Here is a 22,169-nt window from a genome sequence, read left to right as displayed (position 1 = left end):
ACATTAAAGATCTGAGGATATTTTGAGTCTAACAGCATGATTTAGTTGCTAAGGCAGGTAAAAGAAACTTCACTTACATTAGCAGAAAGAAAGCACCCCCTATCAAGAAAGATCAATCCTCACTACATACTTTACTATGCAGAAGTCTAGAGAACTAAGAAGCGCCCTAACATTATTTTTACCAAGAGAAATTGAGCATTTTGAGCTTCTCTAGTGTACAGTGGGTGGAGTCAAAGGGCACTTGGAAAAGATGTCATGCAGAGAATGGTTAGAGCACTTAGTGATCTTTAGCGAAGAGAACATCCGCAAAAGAATGACTACATTTTTTCAGTTTAGCCCCAGTGGTGGGCCCAGATGGATTGGCTTCAGTTAGAAAACAGGTTTTTTAATGTAAAAAGCAAGCGTTTTAACAAGAAAGTTCTCTGTGATTAAAGTGAGCTGATTCTCAAAGTTGCATGCTCTTGGGCAAGAGAGGTGACAGAGGTAAATCTGTGCTGTACGAGCCTCTTCCAAATCAAAGCTTCTGAATGGTGTCCTTCACGCTTAACATAGTATTTCATCTGTGAAGATTCCTTCACAACAAGTTACTGTGCTATTAATTTCAAAATTAGGATTAGTTTTCTCGAAGGAGAAAAATGTTTTTTCATATTTTGCCTTAATTACGAGCTGAAATTGAAGACTACACTTCAAAAGCAAGTGTTCTCTGTCAAATTACCATAATATCACTCTGGCCTGCCTGTACTGTTGTTATTTAGGTAACTTTTACCTATTGATGGCAAGTTTGGCTAACTGGTTACCCGCAATGTCGGTGATAACGTATATGTGCACATCCATTTTGTTTATAACATCAAAAGTGTAGTAAAATACAGGCTAGATTCACACTCACTAGGTTTGGGTCCACCTCTACCACCTGCTGGTTGTGTGATGCTAAGAAAGGTATGTAACCATTTATGATTCAGTATCATCTTCTGTAAAGGGGGGGCAGGAATAATACCTACCTCAAAGGATGAGAGTGAATATAAAAAGAGTTATTGTATCTCAAACATTTGGAGACAGTGCTTGGCCATATCATAAGCACTGTTTTTACTGTTACGATTTTTAAAATTCAGAATGGGAAGGCACTTGGTAAGGATTATGGACATAGTAGAAATAAACAAGTTGTGCTATGGAATCAGAAGTGATTTTAAAAAAGAAAACTTGACTATTTAAATGAATAAAATGATACCTCTAATTATTATCGTTTAAGAAAGAGAAGGAGAGAGGATCACATATGTGAAACAAAGCTCCTTGAGGACCTTCTGTCCTGACATGTGTACTGGTTTGAGGTAAGTACATTTGCTGCAGACTATAAGTCGGTCACGTTGTAGACATAAGTATCATCTCTAATAAATTTTCCAGGATTTTTGTGACTCCGGAGACTGGGGTCCTGTTCCCAGCTCTATCACTAATCATCGGTCCGTAGAACCGAAAACAAATACAGTTAACTATTAAAATCTCAGCTTCTCCTAATAAAATATTTCCATTATGAGTCATGTATTGAAAACAAGACTACACCGGGGGCGCCTGGGTGGCTCAGTGGGTTAAGCACCTTGGTCCCAGCTTAGGTCATGATCTCAGGGTTCCATTCTTGAGATGGAGCCCCTCTTGGTGCTGTGCGCTGACAGTGTGGAGCCTGCTTAGGATTCTCTCTCTCTCTCTCTCTCTCTCTCTCTCTCTCCTCTCTCAATCTCTCTCTCTCTGCTCCTCCCCCACTCATTTTCTCTCTTTCAAAATAATCAATAAACTTCAAAAAAAATAGTACATTGAAGTTATTTATTAGAAATACAATTCTTATCATTTAAATAAATTATATGGTTTTTAGGACTATAAAACCATGGTTTTAGGACTATAAACATTCAGCTATGGACTGAATGTTTGTGTCCCCTCAAAATTCATATGTTGAAACCTTGATGACCAATGTGATAGTATTTAGAAGTGGGGCCTTTGGTTGGTGATTAGAGTTATGTTTTTGATCATGAGAGTGGAGCCCTAATGATGAGATTAATACTCTTATAAAGGGATGAAGAGAGGTGAGGTCTTGTCCTCTGCCATGTGAGAATATGGCAAGAGGATGGCCATCTGTAAACCAGCAAGAGGCCCCTCACCAAGAGCCTGACCACATTGGCAGCCTGATCTCAGAACTGAAGATTTCACAACTGTGAGAAATAAATGGTATTCTATTACAGCAACCCGAGCCAACTGAGACAGAGGCCTTACAATTCTTTGATCTTAATATATTCCAAGTAAATAACAGAAATTCTAGCTTTTTCTAGGAATTATTAAATTTAGAAGACTCAGCATAGTGTTCCTGAAGCCTTTATGGAACGAACCCATTCCCTGGCATAGAGCAGGTTATTTAGGATATCACTCTCTGTATCAATATCCTTGTGAGGAAAGCATTTACAGAGTTCAGCCCATGTCTATACTGGGAAGTGGCTTCAATTAGATTTAAGAACATCAGCATATGTAAAACTAACTCTCAACAGACTTCCACAGGCTAACACCTTTGTAGGTCATTCAAGTGTTCTCCCCCTTAACTTAATAAAAAAAAATAGTGCATCCATTAATCAGGGACTTTTGAGGGGGTAACTTTACTGTGATCATTTCATATTTGAATTAGATTAAAATTTCCCCCTGATCATGTCTATTTTTATTTTGAGATTATCTCTGTAATTATTAGTAATAATAACATTGTCTTACTATTTTTGAAAACCATCACATAGCAGTTTTCCATCTAAAATCTATAGGCAGGACAGATCTCAGGGTACTTTATCCAATTTTACTTCCCAATCACATTTCCTACTAATTCCCTCTCTTTCACCAGGCTTTCTCAGTTCTGTCCAATAATCCAGTCTCTGGACTGTCCTATCTTCCGCTCCCTAGACATGTCACTGTTGGCTGTCTCCAGGTATTTATTCAGGCTGTATCCTTTGCCTAAAATGCTTTCCTTGATATCAATTCATCCTTTAAGGGCAGTTAAATAGAATATGAAAACACCTTTTTCTTGTCCATTCTCATTTGAAACTAATACTCCCCATGCCCAAAACATTTCTTTTTATATTTAAAGTTAGTTTATATTTATGAAGATAAGAAAACAAGTTTCTTTATTTAAAAGTTCATTTATTTATTTGGAGAGAGAGCGGGAGAGGGGCAGAGAGAGGGAGAGAGAGAGAATCCCAAGCAGGGCCTGCACTGCCAGCACTGAGCCTGATTCAGGGCTTGAACCCAGGAATCCTGAGATCATGACCTGAGCCAAAATCAAGAGTCGGATGCTTAACTGACTGAGCCACCCACGTGCCCCCAAAACACAAGTTTCTGATTAATCAAAAAAAAAAAAAAAATTAAGGGATGGGTATGCTTTTCTTTGTCTCCCTAGAGAGACAATGAGCCAGTTATCCCCCTTTGAAGGGAAGGGGATGACAAGTGGAAAAGTGCACCAGTCTAGCCAATTACCTGGCATCCCCTTTGGGACCTGGTTTGAAGTGGAAACATTTTGTGGATCTATTTTGGAACACAGAACACTGCCTACAGAGTTGTGGTGGTGGCGTTTTAACCTATTTTCTAGAAATGCTTGTTTTACTTATCCATGTGAAAAAATAAATGACCATGCTATTAGAAATGTATGTCTTTTACATTTCCTAAGTATTCTACATCCTTTCAGTGGAGAGTGCTCAACATATATGTGTTTGAAGCATTGAATTCTGTTGCCATTTCAAGGCAAATTTAGAGAAGCAAGTTTTAAAGATCTTTTAAAAATGTTTTCCTTCTTTTTCATCACCAGTACTCCATTGTGTATGTATGCATGTATATATATATATATATATATATATATATATATATATATACACATATATGTATGAGTGTGTGTGTGTGTGTGTGTGTGTATATATACATATATATATACGTATATATACGTATATATATATATATACGTATATATACGTATATATATACATATACGTATATATACGTATATATATATGCACCACATCTTTATCCATTCATCAGTCAGTGGACATTTGGGTTCTTTCCCTAATTTGGCTGTTGTTGATAGCGCAGCTAGACACATTGCGGTACATGTGCCCCTCAAGTCAGCATTTTTGTATCCTTTGGACAAATACCTAGTAGTGCAATTGCTGGGGGTATTATGCTAAGTGAAATAAGTCAGTCAGAGAAAGAAAGATATATGATTTCACTCATCTGTGGAATTTGAGAAACACAACAGATGAACACAGGGGAAGGGAAGGAAAAATAAGATAAAAACACAGAGGGAAGCAAACCATAAGAGACTTTTAAGTACAGAGAATAAACTGAGGGTTGCTGGAGGGGAGGTGCGAGGGGGATGGGTTAAATGGATGATGGATATTAAGGAGGGCACTTGTGATGAGCACTGGGTGTCATATGTAAGAGATAAATCACTGGGTTCTACTCCTGAAACCATGACAACACTGCATGTTAACTAACTTGAATTCAAATTAAAAAAAAAAAAAAAAAAACAGAAAAAGGAAAAAAATAAATTAAAAAATAGAAAAAAAGGAAAAAAGAAAAAGAAAAATATTTTCCATCATTTCATAGAAATACTTGCTAAATAAGGTATGCGGAATTGATCCAGTTGTTGGTTTAATTTTGGAAGATGGATCTGGAAAGATTTTCTTTGCCAAGTCTATCATTTAATGAGTCCTCATGATACCCGAGGTTCTGAGCCAGGGGCTTCTCATATACTTTGTCACTTGACCTCACAGCACCCTAGGAGTTAAGATCCTAATTTAATGGTAAGCAAGCAGGCTCATAGTTTGCTACTTGTTTGAAATGACATAACAGAGTAAGGATCAGAACACAAGGCAGATTACAAAAAATATGATCTCTTCACTTTCTTCCATAGGCCTCATTCTGAAACATGTACTGAGCAGAACAAAACTGCTGTGCTGATTTCTTATTTTGTTCTATGTATTATATTGAGTTATTCTAAGTATCAGATTCATTCCGAAGTTAACAGAAGGTCCGTGGCTAGACAAAATTTGAATGATTCAAGGAGAGATAAGAAACAGATTTACCTTTACTTCTATGTTTGATACATATCAGTGAGAAATCATCTTATTTTTCTCAAACATTGTAATTTTAGGGTCTAGTATGGCTGAAGTTTTTTTTATTCCTGTAAGATAATGTCTTCATAATTCCACTTCATAAAAGAAATGTATTGGAGATATTGGGCTAAGTAAAATATATTAATTTTTATCAGTTACATTTTTTTACATTTGTAATGTGGTTATCAGAAAATTTAAAATTACATAAGTAGTTCATATTATATTTGTACTGTAGAATGCTGATCTAAAACAATTCTATAACAATTCTCTATGTATCACAAAAATAAGTTTGACATTTCTATTATAGCTTTCACAAGAGAAAATTATTTTTAGGAAATTCTAATGACCTATTTATTAGAAAACAGCTTTACATTTACTCACCTGGTTACCTCTGGTAGATGCATTCAGTTCTCCATAAAGAAATCATAGACTTGAAGTAGTTTCTCATCTTGTCCTCTGCATTGAAAAAGTGGTTATACCAATACGTAAAATGTAAGGATGTTGTGAAGATTACTCTCAGTCATGGTAAAAATAAACCTTGAAATAAAAAGGAAAACTTGGGGCGCCTGGGTGGCTCAGTCGGTTGAGTGTCCAACTTCTGCTCAGGTCATGATCTCACAGTTTGTGAGCTTGTGCCCCACGTGGGGCTCTGTGCTGACAGCTGGGAGCCTGGAGCCTGCTTTGGATTCTGTGTCTCCCCTTCTCTCTGCCCCTCCCATGCTTACGCTCTGTCTCTCTCTGTTTCTCAATAATAAATAAACGTTAAAAAATTTTTAAATACAAATAAAAACAAAAAGGAAAACTTTAGCGGCGCCTGGGTGGCTCAGTTGGTTAAGCGTCCAACTTCTGCTCAGGTCATAATCTCAAGGTCTGTGAGTTTGAGCCCCTCATGGGGCTCTGTGCTGACAGCTCAGAGCCTGGAGCCTGCTTCAGATTCTGTGTCTCCCTCTCTCTCTGCCCCTCCCCTGCTCAGGCTCTGTCTCTCTCTGTCTCTCAAAATTATTAAATAATAAAAAAAAGAAAGAAAAAAAAGAAAACTTTACCTGTAGTGATATTAATTAGCTCACTTTTCTCGAAAGCTTCCTATAAAGGATCTTCTGTAGCTCCTTGGCTAGTTACTGTTTGAAAACAAAGATGACAAACAAGTACCAGAGAAGCCTTTACTCTAAACTCCTAATGCTAAAGCAGACCTTCCTAGTAGTGGCCCTCTTTCAAGCTGCTCCACGCATTCTTCTTCACAGAGCTCTAGAGTCTTCATGATCCCTTCTGCAGGTGGCCATTCCAGATCTACTAGAGGGGGCTCTTGCTCTAAAGTGCTGGCAGGGATATGCCATAAATGAAAAGTCATATGGAAGGTTTCATTTCAATTTCTGACTTAGGTAAAATTCTGGCTCCTAGGAACAGCAGAAGAACTGCATACTATTTGGAGGGGAAGGAAAGATGGTGGTCAGGTAGTACCACCTAAAGCATATGTTGATTGGGGGCACCCAGGTGGGTTAGTTGATTAAGCGTCTGACTTCCGCTCAGGTTATGATCTCGTGGTTCACAGGTTCATGGGTTTAGGTACCACACTGGGCTCTGCACTGACAGCTCAGAACCTGGAGCCTGCTTCAGATTCTGTGTCTCCCTGTCTCTCTCTGCCCTTCCCCCGCTTGTGCTCTCCCACTCCAAAACACAAACAACCCCCCCACACACATTTAAAATAAAAATAAAGCATTTTTGACTACATGCTTTTTAGAAGTTATAAACATTATATTTACTGTTTCCGAATGTATTCATTTACACAACTGTTTTTGGCTTTTGTGTTTTATGTAGATTAAAACTGGATTTATAATACAGTAAGATGCCAAATATAATATGGTTCCCATTAAAAGACCTTATTTATGTCACAGTTCAAGTCATGCCATTTGAAAATTAACAGCTATACATATGTAAAGCCTGAGATAACATAAAGACTACAAGGTGGGTGCTAATTCTATTTCTTACCACCGGTAACATAAAAGACTTTGACCAGACTTTATGAGATGGTCTCTTATTAAAAACAAATACAAAACAAACTTTATATGTACATATATATATATATATATATATATATACACATATATGTACATATATATGTGTGTGTGTGTGTATATATATATATATATATATATATATATGTTAATTTTAACGCAGAGTTAAATGTAATTACACCATCTTAAAGTCTAGAACCAAAACTGAGGTTATTTTTCCTTCTTATTTCATAATATTCACTATGTTTAGCAGAATCAAAGTTTCCTTTTTTTGTAAACTAGAATTTTTGTGCCCTGTTTTCTCTGGTAACTATCTTTTGTCTACTATCTTCCCAATTATTTTCTGCAATGATACACCCTACCTAAGTTATGTCACACAATAGCCTCCGAATCAGTACTATCCAATAGAAATACAATGCTAAATATACATGTCATTAAATTACTTTACAATTAAAATTTTCAAGTGCTTACATATTAAAAAATAAAAAAGAAATTATTTTAATAATACATTTTATTTAACCCAAAATACTATTATTTTAACACATCAACATAAAATTATTGGGCAATTTTGAATTCTTTTTTCATGCTAAATATTTGAACTCTGCTGTGTATTTTATGCTTACATCATCTCTCAATTCAGACTAACTGTATTAAAAGTACCAGGTAGCTACATGTGGCTAGTGACCAATGTTTTTGACAGCATAAGTCTAGATAATAGTTCTTTAGCTTCTGAAAAGAGGCTTTCTCTGAATCTCACAATCATCATTGACAAAACTGCATCTATGCAAACAAAAATATCCTGGTAGATAATGGATATTATTCTGTATTGAAATAGACAGAATTACCTCTCCTATTAGTGAGAAATTAATTAAATTAATTAATTAGTTAGAAATTAATCCTGAAAACCATTATTCCATAGAATGCATAGGGAACTTCTTCCCCTACATTAAAGAATATTCTTTATTCTCACTTTCTCCCAGTATAATCATGAAAACCATAAATTCAGATGGTGAATTATTTTTTGAACTCCAGAGATGATAGAAACTGCATTTAGTAGGGAATATGATAATAAAGGAAATAAGGGCTGACCTTACCAGTTTATTTTTCTTTTCAAAAGAATAAGCAAAAATGTTTCTCTTTTCTAAGAAACTTATAGTTACTTCAATTATAGCATACTACCAGTAAAATATTGTCAAAATATATCCTACATGTTTATTATTCTCAATTTTGGCTCAATGTTAACCTAGATTTTGAGAAAAATGAGAAAGTATGAGTAAATTAAGAGCAACTAAGATCATGGCAACAGCCAATTCAATAACAGCATACTCAAAGCATGTAGCATCTAAAGCTGCTTATACTGATGATGTGAGGATTTAAAATTAGACAGAGATCTCTTAAACCACTGGTATTTATTGTTCATTCACAATTTTTATTAAGAAAAACTTTTAAACCCTGTCTATGCCTTCCAACTTATTCTTCCTAATTAAAATGCAGCATCCCTTGTTTTCTCCAAAAAAGAAAAACTCAAAACTAATTTCCAGGAATCCTGGTGTATTCTCCCTTTTGCCTTTAAGGCACAGCATTGCCTTTAACAGTTCTTTGGCTTTTGTTCTATTATTCTGGCTTTTCTGTTTTTTAATGTGGTAGCTGTACCTACAACTAATTCATGAGCACAATAAGAAATTAGGATTTGGAATGCTTCTCAAAATACCTAATAAGCTCTCTTATAAAGCACCATGTACACAAAGATGTTGGCAGACTGAACCTTGGGAAGGTGATACCCCATAAACCAATATAGTTAACTCTCATATTAAGACATTCTGGAATCTCCAAACACTGCCTTCCACCAGCCTTCTTGTGATTGGGGATTCATTTTACCATTCTCATTGGAAATGACTGGTGATTGTGATAGGACTGGGGAGGAGGGCAGGTAGGAAGGAGAGCATTGGGTTGGGAAGGGTTAAGGAAAGACAAAAGGTCATTTAGGGTCGTGCATTTGAATAGCAACATTACTTGGGTCCATAGCTATCAATCCAAAATTCAGTCAACTAAGTGAAAATATAGGCTCATCCAAATCTCAAAGACAAATATTTGCCTTAATATCTTCCCAAGGCAACAGGAGAAAGAATATCTCTTTGATTTCTTTTAGGTTTTATTTAACTTTTAAAATTTAAAAAAATTAAACTATTTTTTAAAATTTATTCAATTTTAAAATTTACCTTTTTTATTTTCACAAACACAGATAAACTAGTGTTAAAAATAATGTTTGAACTTTGATTTTGTAAATGATCATTTTAAGGCCAGACATAATAAACAACACTACAAAGATCTTCCAATTTAACACCATAGTCAGGAAACTATTTTATTGACATCTTCATCAACCATCGGCTACAAATTTAAGAAGCATCAGCACCCATCATCTTCCTCAAAATTAATATTATGGAACACACAAGTCACTGACTACAGAAACTACAGACTGAATTATTTTTAGGCACTAAAACAGTTTAATCATAAACATCTCACTTCTCGTACTTTTTCATATCATTGATTTGAACATATGAACCATAAAACCCCATCAATTTCATCTCTAATGTGGTTTTCTCTTGCAGGGTTCACAATAAGTCGAGATAAAATATTTTCCATCATTACATTATGTTGGTTTGTGGATGCTCTTAGTAAAAGGATGACCTAACAGCATGTTCATAAAGCAACTACACATGGAGCTTATGTTCCAAAGCTCAATTTCGAGGCCACAACACATGAATCTCTGTTTTCTTTGATTGACAGCTCAAGGTTCATTACCATTTCTATCTCAATCAAGTTGAAAGAGATTTATAGATCTGAAATGCAATGGAGCTCCAAATGTAGATAGGGGGCACAAACTAGATAAATGCATCTCTAAATCTGCTTAGTCATTTTTAGATGAAATACTTCAATAAAGAGTAGGAAAAACAAAGAGGAAGAATCTAAAGCTCACTGGATCCTATTAAAAGCCACACACTGGGAAGTCAACGAGAGAACTTAGCTTGGGGAAAGAAGCTCCAGACTCAGGAAAGTAAAGGACCCCAAGGAGCGTGAAAGGTAAATACAGCATTTGCACACTGTATTTACTAAAACATCACAGAATATTAACCACAAAGTAGTAAGAATTTAATAAAACTGGCCTGTGATTTTAGAAAATATATTAATATTACAAAATTTTGAAATTGAGCTTTAAAAAGATTTTTAAAATCATTCTGAGGCGCCTTAGCTAAAATTAAAATGAAAGAATATTTTTGGGTCAGTAGAATCATGTGAATGAATCAGAATTAGCATCTACCTTTTAAAAATTATAAGGCTAATAATATACATTTGAATGAAACATTACATATAAAATATCTAATTTATTAAATTGATATATTTAAATTTATGTTTCATTTTGGTTTAAACATAAAGTATATTTTCTTAACATAACTTATCTATTTGAGATGACTTAAAGTAAAATTAAATTAAAGGCCATTTTCATTATCTATTCTAAATATTTTACACATCAATTTATCTTTGAAATATCCAAATAATAATCTAGTCAAATAAAATTTATTAATATATAACTTATTCATTAATACTATAAACAATGTCAATAAATTATAGTTATATTCTCTTACAATATGTGTATGGTATTACAACTTCTTACTGGTAACAAAAACCATCTTTAATACATACGTCATAAAATCTTTAAACAAAAGAAGAAATTGGATATGCAAATTCCATTACAATATTTTAAGAATTAATTCTGGAGGCCATTCCTCATAAACATAGGAACAATAGCTAACCTGTTTTTTATAGATGGGAAATCAGATAACTCCATCAGAAAACAAAACTGTGGAATATGTATAGTAACACAAATTAAAGACAGTGCTCTAAAACCTTGTATTCAATTGGTAACATGACCAGATATCCGCAGATCTCTTGAGAAAACCGTGCGCCATATGTTTTGAATGCTGAAGCTTGAAGAATTAGTTTGAAGTTTTCTCCTTCTTTTTGCCACTTCCCCATCCACCACTGAGTTGTACGGGATAGTCACGAAATGACATACGTTCTTTCTTAGAAGGTCTCGAATTTGTTATCATTGGTGCAAGTATTCCCTTAACTGAAAAACCTAGACAGTGATATTAAATGTACAATTTCACTTAACTTGATCCAAGCAAAATTATATTTTAAGGTAAGAAATATATTTGTCAACAATGTGCATTTTAGAATTATGATCTTTGGGTTTAAGAAGGGCATATTGAGTTCACTTTTGTCTGAAAAATAATCAAGGTTTGGTATAAAGTACATTTAGGTTAAATGAAAGGAAATGATTGAAAAAATCAAATAGATACGTTTTCTTCTATCTACAAATTAAGACTGGTATTTCAAGACTGAGATGATATATCTTCCTAGTTCTTAGGTATTTAAATTTTCATAGTTTAAAAATTTTAACTGTTTTTATTTTCATAAATATGATCTAATTAGTTTTAGAAATGGTTCTACTGAATTTAGGATTTCTTCAGAAAGAAGAATTCTTGGTAAAACAGAAAATATATTAATTCTAGAATCTAAAGATATTCATGGGTTCTAGTCTGGCTGCGTAAGACACAACTTTGTGACTATGGACAGGTTACAACCTTTCTGAGCCTTAGTTTTATAAATGAAGGAAATTATCTGTGCAGTATAGGGTCATTGTGAAGATTGCCTTTTTTATTATATTGCAATGGTGGTAAGGTCTATCAGAGTGCTTTGTAAACAGGTGCTATAAAATGGAAAAGGTTATTATTTATAGTCAACAATTTAGAATTTATCCAGAGAAAAGCATCAAAAATTGTTAGAATCTAAAAATAAATAGTAGTTGAAGGAATGGGATAGTGGATTAGGAATATTTTACTCAGCAAGATCCCAAGATGCCATATCAAAAATACTATTAAAGAATTATGATCATCTGCTTTAAATCTCCTGATGATTATGCAAGCACAGGGCTGCATCTGTGGGGAAAGGGTTTGAAAAGCAGCAGTGAGGAATCCAGAGCTCCTTTAGTACTGGCTTGAGGCAAAGGTTCAAACCACGTGACTCTTCAGTGTGATGCGTCTGTGCTTTAATAAGTTCAGGAGGGGAAATATCTATTTTTTTTTAAATAATACTTTTCCAACCAAAACTTAAAATATTTACAAATATATAAACCTAAATAGAAAGGTTAGGAAACACTAGACCGTCTGTGGAAATTTGCCTTAATTTCAAATTTGGTGCAGCATGATGGTGAATATTGGTTCATTTCACTTTATATGTAAAAGCTCTTGCTTTTCGGATATTTATGTCAAAATTGTGAGTAGGAAAACAAATTCAAAGTAGTTGATGAACCTCTATAAAGGTAGAATATTTTAGTCTGTGGAAAGAATATGAAAGAAAAAGCGGGACGGGGTATGCTGGGCACAGAGAAGGTAATACGTGTGGCTCCAGCACAAGCCTGCAATGGAATTGGTAGACAACATAGCTTGGGAGTTCGGAGACCTTCCCAGCTGGCACTCAAAGGCAATCAGAGGCAGAGGGACGAACAGCTACTCCAGGTAAAGTTCGTTTTCAAGTGCTGACCAGAGTTAGCCTGCTTTAAGCCATTCCCTCCAAGTCAGTCAGTAGTCCTTTGTGACACCGCAAGAACTTTCAAGCAGCAGGAGTATTACTAGTGCAGAAAAGCGAGAATTTCCTAACGATAAAATAGTGGCCTAAAAAAATGTAAGAAAGCATCCTAAAAGCTCACCCCCTCTCTACTTGCTGTTACATATTGAAAATATTTTTTTTTTCCAAGAAACAGAATAGAATGTCTCCTTTGGTCTATTTTAGAAAACAACAGTAACAGCAAACCCTCACCTTGCCTCAGCAATAAAAATTCTTTAATGAGTAAATAATTTCCTGGATAGCAAGTATTTTTTTAGGAGAATATATCATTTCAGGAGAAAGCTGGGGCTGAAGGAGCAGGGAAGCAGGGAGGTTTGAGAACTGGGACACATTCAGAATTCAGATATATTTATTTAAGACAAAAACAGAAATTAATAAAAGAGTAAGCAGATTTCCACAAATGGCTGACACAAATGTTTTCTTCCAACAAAGAAAGCTAATTACAGTTCCTTGCAAGCATTATTCAAGGTAATATGCACAAGTAAGTATGCATTTTAAAATATAATCCAATAACAGTTCATTATTGGTTAATTTTTTAATGACAGTATCTTAATAGTATACAGATGTATTACTTAATGCTTTTACTCTTAATATAAGTTTTTTAATCAAAGATAAATAATATGTAAGGAGGGAGACACTTTCTGTACAAAGTATTGAAATAGTTATAATTTCATATACTTCTAAAATAATTATTTCAAAATGAAATAAATTGAATTGTGTTAAAACATGGCTTTTCTTTAGACCAACTGCTCACTTTTAATGGCCTGCATTCTAAAGGATTTTTCTATTGACTATAAATTTATTGTATGGTACAATTTTTCCCCCTAATATTGTTCTGTTGTCTTTGTTATTTTGAAACGTTGATGAATCTGCAAGTCTTTTTGTACTTACCCACAATGTAACTGCATTTTTAAGAGGCTGCTTGTAAATTTTTCATTGTTTGGCAAACATCCTTTGGCAAATAATTTTAAAAACATATTACGTGATATTATAAAAGAGCTTTGTAGTAATTTTGAAGTATATTTTCAGTAGAATGAAAATGCTGTAGGAAATTAGTGTTTAAAATTACAGAAATACTTATATTTATACATATAGTTTTTAAAAAATATATTTTTGATGTGATTAAAGGCTTTCATTTTATTGTTTTGCTACCTATAAATAAATAATTTGCACAGTAATCAATATAGCGTATTCTCCCATTGCATTTAGTGAGAGTCTTTTTGTTGGCATGTAAATTCTTGAACCACCAGATACATGGAACATAAATCGAAGAGTAAAACAACATATCTATAAAGGAACCACATATTGGCATTCATTGTAAAGCCATTACTTTGTCCTGTAACTACTCTAGAAATGGAAAAAAAGAAAATAAAGAAGCAATTTAATACAGTCAATGTATAATCATTCTAAAATTACCCACATGAAAATACAATAGTGAGAGAATCTTACCTCAAAAAACTGACATGAGAGCTAGACCTACTGATAGGCTCCTGGAATAAAAAAATTATGACTGAAGGACCTCTAACTGTTTTTGTCTCTTTCCTGCTACATTATCGTTATAGAATTTATGTTTCTTTAACAACAGTCTGGCACATATTTGCAGGTGATCATACAAATTAACCAATCAGTTTCTTACATATATGCTGAAAGTACGTCTTGATAAGAATGCTCTATCTTCCAATAAGTCACTTCTTTGCCACATAATCTGTGTTCTGCTAAAGATTTGTTCTGGTCCTTTAAAATTTTTTTTTGGTTAAATCCTTGGTTCTTTAACAAATGTCAAGGTCTATATATGCTATGTTTTGATAAGTAATTTAATATGTAAAATGCTTTGAATGACTCTCCTGGTATGTATAAAAAAAATTTTGTTAAACAGGTCAAAATAGAAATTTCATGATGTATAGTGATACGTCATTGGATTTTCATCAATAAACCCAACACTATGTGTCTGGATATAAAAATCATTTCAAAGTCCTTCCCATATTGTATTGCTTAACAGCAGATACAGCACAAGTAAAGCATGGAGAAAAAAAAAATTCAACATTTTAATGAAAGTGACCAGAACAAATTTTTAGCAGCAAAGCGTTTACATCAATTTAAGTGCTGTAAATGAGTTACACTGGGTAAGTCTGGTGTTGAGGTAGTTATTACAGTGTTCAAATAACAGTTGCTTTTTAAGGTCATTGCTATGTCCAACTTTGAATTATAATGATCATTCACAGTGAACTTCAGTTTGTTAAAGTTTAAAGTCTAACACTGAGAATGAAAATAAAACAAATAACAGGTTGTTTATATTATATTCAGATTTTCTCAATAAATCCCAGAAATTTTGCTTGTTTCTGAAATTGTTTTCAAGCTTTTTCAGTGACTAAAATTTTTTCTATGACATAACAATACTAATAAAAATTCTGTTTCTCAATATTTCATTTGGACAATGGCATTTACAATTATTCTTCTTGCCCAATATTTAAGAGACAAATGACTAAGAAAATCAGGTTTTGAAACACAATAGCCACAGTACTCATTATTGTTGGTAAAAATCATGATGCCTATTATTTCTAAATCAGACACATATAATATATTTTGGCTATGTATATTTATTTGAAAAACAATTCCTAATGAGCATAATAGCTAATACATATTAAATAGAGTGAGGAATCTTGATAGATATTGTATAGATTTTTATTTTGGTATTTTGAATATTTCTTGATCTTTTACAATAGCTGTGCCTCATATTTGATCTAGAATTTTTGAGGCCTCCTTATAGTATGCACTGTTCGCCAGGTTTTACTATTCGTAACACACTGTTGTGTTGATTTCTTCTTGAAGATACCTTGTCGCTGTCTCTGCACAGACATAGATGACTAGGATGTGGTGCTAAAAATATTGTCTTGATTGTATAAATTCTGTGGTCCTCATACTAATGTTGTTCAGCATTATTTTTATTTTTTTCTGGAGGAAATTTTTTTGAGTGATTTATTTTTGGGTGTAAAATATAAATAAGTTTTGTGATTTTTTTTCAGAACTAGGTTTGTCTTCTGTCATGTGGCCCTTAAATTAACTAACACTTTTATTTCCATTGTTAAGTATTCTGTATAACTTTGGTTAGTGCAATTTTCTGGCTTCCAACTAAACGAGTAGATACTAATTGAGTGTTTAAACTTCTAAATTGATTAGGGGAAAAAAAGTGTAACTCACTAGGGAGTTAATCTATAAGCTACCCAGCCATCTATTTTCTACTGCACATTGTTGCTTCTAAAAATCAGGTCATATGTCCCTTTACTCTTGTCAATTCAGGTAAGGTCTATTCCCAACTCCTTTAATCACTTTTTTTTAATTGTTCTCTGCAGGACTCAATTCCATTCATTGTATTTACAATCAAGTGTCCTTAAGTGTTTGTAATTAAAGAATGATGGTATAAATGATGCTAATAATTGAGAGTATTTTCTAACCTTAATTGATACATCTATTTCTTTGAAATAATTCAGTTCCTATATAACAACTCTATTTTAATTTCTAATGATCTTGTTTTCCCCCTCACTTTCCCATTAATTAATTTAGCCAAAGTAAACTTTTAGCAAAAATATGCACTTCAAGTAAATCTTGAAATGTTTATCATGAAGCAGTTATCCTTTGGAATTTAAACATTTAAAACCCAAATTAGATTTTCAAGATCACGTGGGGTCTTTAAAAGCTTTAATGTAAAATCTTCCTTTTATTTACACATTCATTCAACACTTATTTATTTAGCGCGTATTTTATAGCAGGCACTCTTCTATTCTTCCGTGTAGTAGACCTTCCCTGTCCATTTCCTTCCATGTGCCAAATCATATTAGTAACTATCACATTGTAGTTGATTTTTTATTTTTTATTCTAATGGTTCATCTTTACAGTCCTCATATGGAACTTGTATAAAACAAATACTTATTTCCACTTTCCCAGATAGTGAAGACTTGTGGATAGATTTCCCAAAAACTTTTCATGGAAACTTTCATTATCCCTTTACATGCTTATTACTTCTTAGCAGGGAGACATTTGGCAACAATAAACATGGCTAGCCTGAGGATTTATTATATTATTGCACTTCAGTTTCATTCACTTGACAAATGCATTTCACATTTGACCATACCCACTTATTTACTCAGCACATTAGCTAGTGTAGGAAATTGGTTTGAAAGCAACAATAACAACCAAAATAAAAAATAATATGTCAGAGTATAGCAGTTTATTTAAGAAAAGGAAATGAACATGAAGGAAAGGCATAAGAACTAGAATACTACAGTTAGAAACATGATGCTTTAATCTATTATCAATAGAGCATACATGGATCCTGTCCTCAAAAATGTGAAAAATGCGTGGTTTTTTGTTTGTTTGTTTTACAAAGAGTAAATGTAGTTGACAACTACATTTGTACATTTGTATTAATTGTACAATGTAGTACAACTAGTTTCCTCACTCAAGTACAGTTGAAATAATGTCATTCTGTGGATAATGTCAACTGCTGATGAAAGTAACTACTGTTGGGGCGCCTGGGTGGCTCAGTCGGTTAAGCGTCCAACTTCGGCTCAGGTCACAATCTCACGGTATGTGAGTTCGAGCCCCGCTTCGGGCTCTGTGCTGACTGCTCAGAGCCTGGAGCCTGTTTCGGATTCTGTGTCTCCCTCTCTCTCTGACCCTCCCCCGTTCATGCTCTGTCTCTCTCTGTCTCAAAAATAAATAAATGTTAAAAAAAAAAATTAAAAAAAAAAAAAAGAAAGTAACTACTGTTTTAGATCTATATGCATTGTTCTGTGGTTACTAATACTGTTACATTTAACTGTGTCTGGAATCATTGTTGACTATTTCATTACATTGTCTCGGATCTTGGAGATAGACATTAAATTAAAGGACATTGGGGCGCCTGGGTGGCTCAGTTGGTTGAGCGTCTGACTTCGGCTCAGGTCATGATCTCACAGTTTGTGAGTTTGAGCCCCATGTCGGGCTCTGTGCTGACAGCTCAGAGCCTGGAGCCTGTTTCAGATTCTGTGTCTCCCTCTCTCTCTGCCCCTCCCCTGTTCAGGCTCTGTCTCTGTCTCAAAAATAAACGTTAAAAAAAATTTTTTTTAAATGAATAAATGTTAAAAAAATTTTTTAAATTAAAGGACATTAAATCAACAGCTATTTATTACATATCTACTTTGTACTAGACTTGTAGTTGCAAATGCATTAGATGATTCCCACCAACCCTGTAAACATGCTCTTCATGTACCAGTAATTAATTTTGATTATCTAGTTCTGATTATGGGAACGTTTTAAGGGTTAAAGTGTTAATGTTAATGTGTTTGTTTGATTAATTTTAAAAGTTCAGGATCAAAATATCAAGACCTAACAAATTGTTATTTTTAAGGCTTCTGCCAAAAAAAACTGAGACCAAGAAAAGTCAGAGTTAATGGGTTAGGCAATAGTAAAAAGAGCCTTACAGTTTAAAATTTTACATTGTTAGCGACCAACTCTTGCTGAACAGAAATGAAAAAGAAAATTTGTGTGATGTAGCTCTTCTTTACTGACATTTACTTTAAATCAAACACTTCAGATTAAAAAAAAAAGAGGATAAGCAAAGTCAGATTTCAAATACAGAACAAGAAAAGTTAAAGTTGGTCATAATTGTTTATAAAGTCTTATGTTGACCTTCTTTTTATCTGGGCGAAAACATAACATCCATGGTGGACGATGGAAGTTTGAATCATTTAAAGGGGAATTATGACAGTCAATTTTTAGTTCCTACCCAATGAATTTTTGCAACAATTGGCATAGATAGTGGTATCATGCAGTTATTTTATTAGAAGATTTTGTACATAGAACACCGTCATACTAAATGGTATGTAGTATGCCAGGTAATTAAAAGTATTACTAAAGTGCACATATTTAACAATGTCTTCATTGTGCATTTAAAATCAGTAACATTTTTGTTTGAGCACAGTTATATTAGTTTTTACCATCAAAACTATTAGAAGTAGTATGTATCATTTCCCATGTTTTCTCATCACTCACTTGGCTCTTCAATTCTCTTGTCAGTTCACTCATAACTTCCCTCAAAATGTCACGTTGCAGGGGTTTAAGGGTCCGCTACGTCCCAGGCCCTTTTGTTCAGCACTTTATTTTGCCATCTCTTTCAATCCTCATTACAACTCTACAAGATACACATGACTCTCATTTTCAAAATGGGGAAATTAAGGCAACACTATTAAACTATTTGTCCAAAGGTATGTGGCAGTAACACAGTTGAAACTCGGCTTCATATGACTAAGATTTATTATAAAGAAGACAACATCATGTTTAATAGTCGGAAATAAACTATGCCTCTAGTGTAATAGTACCATAAAGAAAATCGTTAGGAGCAAATGTCAGATGGGAAGGAACTGTCCATTACCTGGAAATAAGGCCTATGGAACTATAAATGAATAAAATGTATCAATGAAAAGCAATACAATCTTCAATTTTCGTAAGTGAAGAAATACAAGAGAAAGATATTTCTATACCTGTAGACATATCTGTACTCACCTATATTTTCATATGATCTCATACGCCAAACAGCTTTTTTTTTAAATTTACAAATGACCAAAAGTTTTTTTCAGACTTTATCCTTCAGTTGTGACAATGTCTCTCTGCTTATGTAAAACTTATGTAAAACTTATGTAAAGTGTTACATGATTTGAGTACTCTGCTTACTCAACTAGTTTACTTTGTAAACTAGTTGTTACCAGAATTTTTGAAGTTGTTCAAAGAATACCCCATATTTGAGTTGATTTTAGCTGTAGTACATGAACATGTACTTTAATAAAGTAATGTTAATGAGTAGCATATCCTGTGAACTTTGCAAAATTTGATATGGAATACTAGAGATCATATGTTTTTTCAAGACAGTATATGAAGAAGATATATCAGAACGATGTAACGATCTAGATTTTTGAAAGGCCAGTTACAAGTAAAACCAATATGCTAATTAGTTGACAACTGAACCAAAACTTAATTTATTCTTTTCATATATAGTTTCAGTCTATACTGAAAAACATGCAAGTAGGTACATGATTAAATGTAACTTTTACTCACCTTTTGACCACTCTATGTGACAAAAATTAATTTATATGTCAAACATTTTTAGACATCGAGTGAGAAAAATCCACTGATTTGTAAATTTGAGTTACACACGGTAAGGGATCAGTAGAAAGCAGAGCTGCTAAAGAGGTGAGACTGCTAACAAGAGATCTTCGGACTTTCAAAAAGGTGAAGTTTGAAGGGGATGCAGGTTCAGAGTGGGGTGGCGGAAGCCTTGCAAAGCAACAAGCTGACAAAGGTGCGGGGTGGGGGGGTGGCAAATCCAGCAATGAAGTGTCAGTAATCGGTATTGTATCTTTAAATTAACATAAAATCATTTATAACTATACTTACAACTATTACTTCTGCTGTTTCACAGTTTGAAGACCATGCTTGTAACTAACTGAGTGGAAATGGTAACGTGTCAAGAATTAGGACGTAAACTTCTGTTATGTATGTATGTATGTATCTATCTATCTATCTATCTATGTATCATCTATCTATCTATCTATCTATCTATCTTTTTTTGACCTGGTATTTTATGTAAAATTCTAAATTTATGATCTAAGTAAGAAGCTTGGTAATATGAAAGTGTTACATAATTATGATTTCCTCTTCCTTTAAAAATAAGAGACTCTATGATGGGGATGCTATTATTCTAGCCAGCAGAATAAAAAGCATGAATATCTCCACGTAGGTTTTGTTGGAAAATGTTCCCTAAATGGTTTTGAACAATAGGAGCTAGCCCATTACCAGAGCTATAATTTGCTAAAAAATACCAAGGGCCCCTAGTTTTGAGAGAACTGAATGACTCCCATTGTGTAGTCTATTTCAGGATATTCTTTTTTTTTTTTTTTTTTTTTATTTCAGGATATTCTTAGAAACAAGTGTAGTTACTCAGACTGACTTACTAAAGATAAGTTCCTAAGGAGGATAGCCTAGAGTAATCCATGTGTTTAAATTTAGAAGTGTCTCTTTGGAGAATATAATTATCTTTCTCACCCAGTCAAGTTTTCTTACTGTAGGAGTGGAGAAAGACAGCTGGTAACTACAGATGTGGGTCCTCTCATCTTAAAAATTAACACTGCAACTCCTTAACACATCTTTGCATTGGGTGGAGTTTGTTATTAATACTTTCAGAGAAAAACCAAAGCCATTTCACATAAGAGATATCACTTGTACTTTTGAAATGACAAAATAATGACGTTTAATTTTTGAAAATAAACCTAGGCCTTACTTTTTTTTTCTTTTCCAAGTTTTTATTTAAATTCCTGTTCATTTACATACAGTGTAATATTGTTCCAGGAGTAGAATTCAGTGATTCATCACATACCACACCCAGCGCTCATCATAACAAGTGCCCTCCTTAATTCCCATTACCATTTAACCCATCCCCCTGCCCATCTCCCTCCATCAACTCTCAGTTTGTTCTCTGGTTTGCCTCTCTTTTTCCCCCCTAATGTTCATGCACCCCGATGTTTATAGCAGCAGATAGCCAAATTATGGAAAGAACCCAAATACCCATTGACTGATGAATGGATAAAGAAAATGTGGTATATACATACAACGGAATATTATTCAGCCATAAAAAAAGAATGAAATCCCACCATTTCCAAGATGTAGATGGAGCTAGAGAGTATTATGCTGAGCAAAATAAGTCAATCAGAGAAAGACAAATACCATAAGATTTCACTCCTATGTGGAATTTAAGCTTTGCTTCTTAAAACATTTGCTATATTAAGGTAGAGAAGCTGACCTGTGTTTTTAAAAAGTTAGAATTTTGATATTTAATTGAATGTGAAATTATCCCTATAACACAGAATCACATAGGACAGCCACAAATAACTTCCAAAGTACAATTCATTCAAGGTGAATTTAAGATATTATCAATATTAACCCCATCTTCAAAAAGGGAACCCTTAATAAAAGGAGAATGCTTCTCTTTCCTTCTAGTTTTGGCCCATTAATATAGTAGAGTTCTCTTCAAAATATACTTCAGAAGAAACTATAGGCCTGGTTCTCTATTATATTCTGTGTGATAATAATCAGATTTAAAAGCAAGGCCATGGAGCACCTGGGTGGCTCAACTGGTTAAGCATCTGACTTCAGCTCAGGTCATGATCTCACAGTTTGTGGGTTCAAGCCCCACGTCGGGCTCTGTGCTGACAATTTAGAGCCCGAAGCCCTGCTTTAGATTCTGTGTCTCCCTCTCTCTCTGCTCCTCCCCCCACTCATACTGTGTCTCTGTCTCTCAAAAATAAACATTAAAAAT

At 33.9% G+C, this 22,169-nt stretch overlaps 1 protein-coding gene across 3 annotated transcripts in view; it reads right to left on the bottom strand.

Moving 5' to 3' along the window:
• Positions 1 to 10,792: 10,792 nt before the first annotated feature.
• LRRIQ1 (leucine rich repeats and IQ motif containing 1) overlaps positions 10,793 to 22,169 on the bottom strand; it is a 208,509-nt gene continuing 197,132 nt past the window's right edge. For all 3 annotated transcript variants that reach the window (XM_078449636.2, XM_078449634.2, XM_078449635.2), the window contains one exon: positions 10,793 to 11,273. In XM_078449636.2, coding sequence (XP_078305762.2) covers positions 11,131 to 11,273 — 143 coding nt within the window. In that variant the 3' untranslated portion in view covers positions 10,793 to 11,130. The remainder of the gene's footprint in view (positions 11,274 to 22,169) is intronic.

This window comes from Panthera onca, chromosome B4 (genome assembly GCF_046562875.1).
Source record: "Panthera onca isolate mPanOnc1 chromosome B4, mPanOnc1 haplotype 2, whole genome shotgun sequence".
Classification (NCBI taxonomy): Eukaryota; Metazoa; Chordata; class Mammalia; order Carnivora; family Felidae; genus Panthera; species Panthera onca.
Note: the sequence above shows the minus strand (reverse complement) of the source record. Positions and strands in the feature narration are given on the sequence as shown.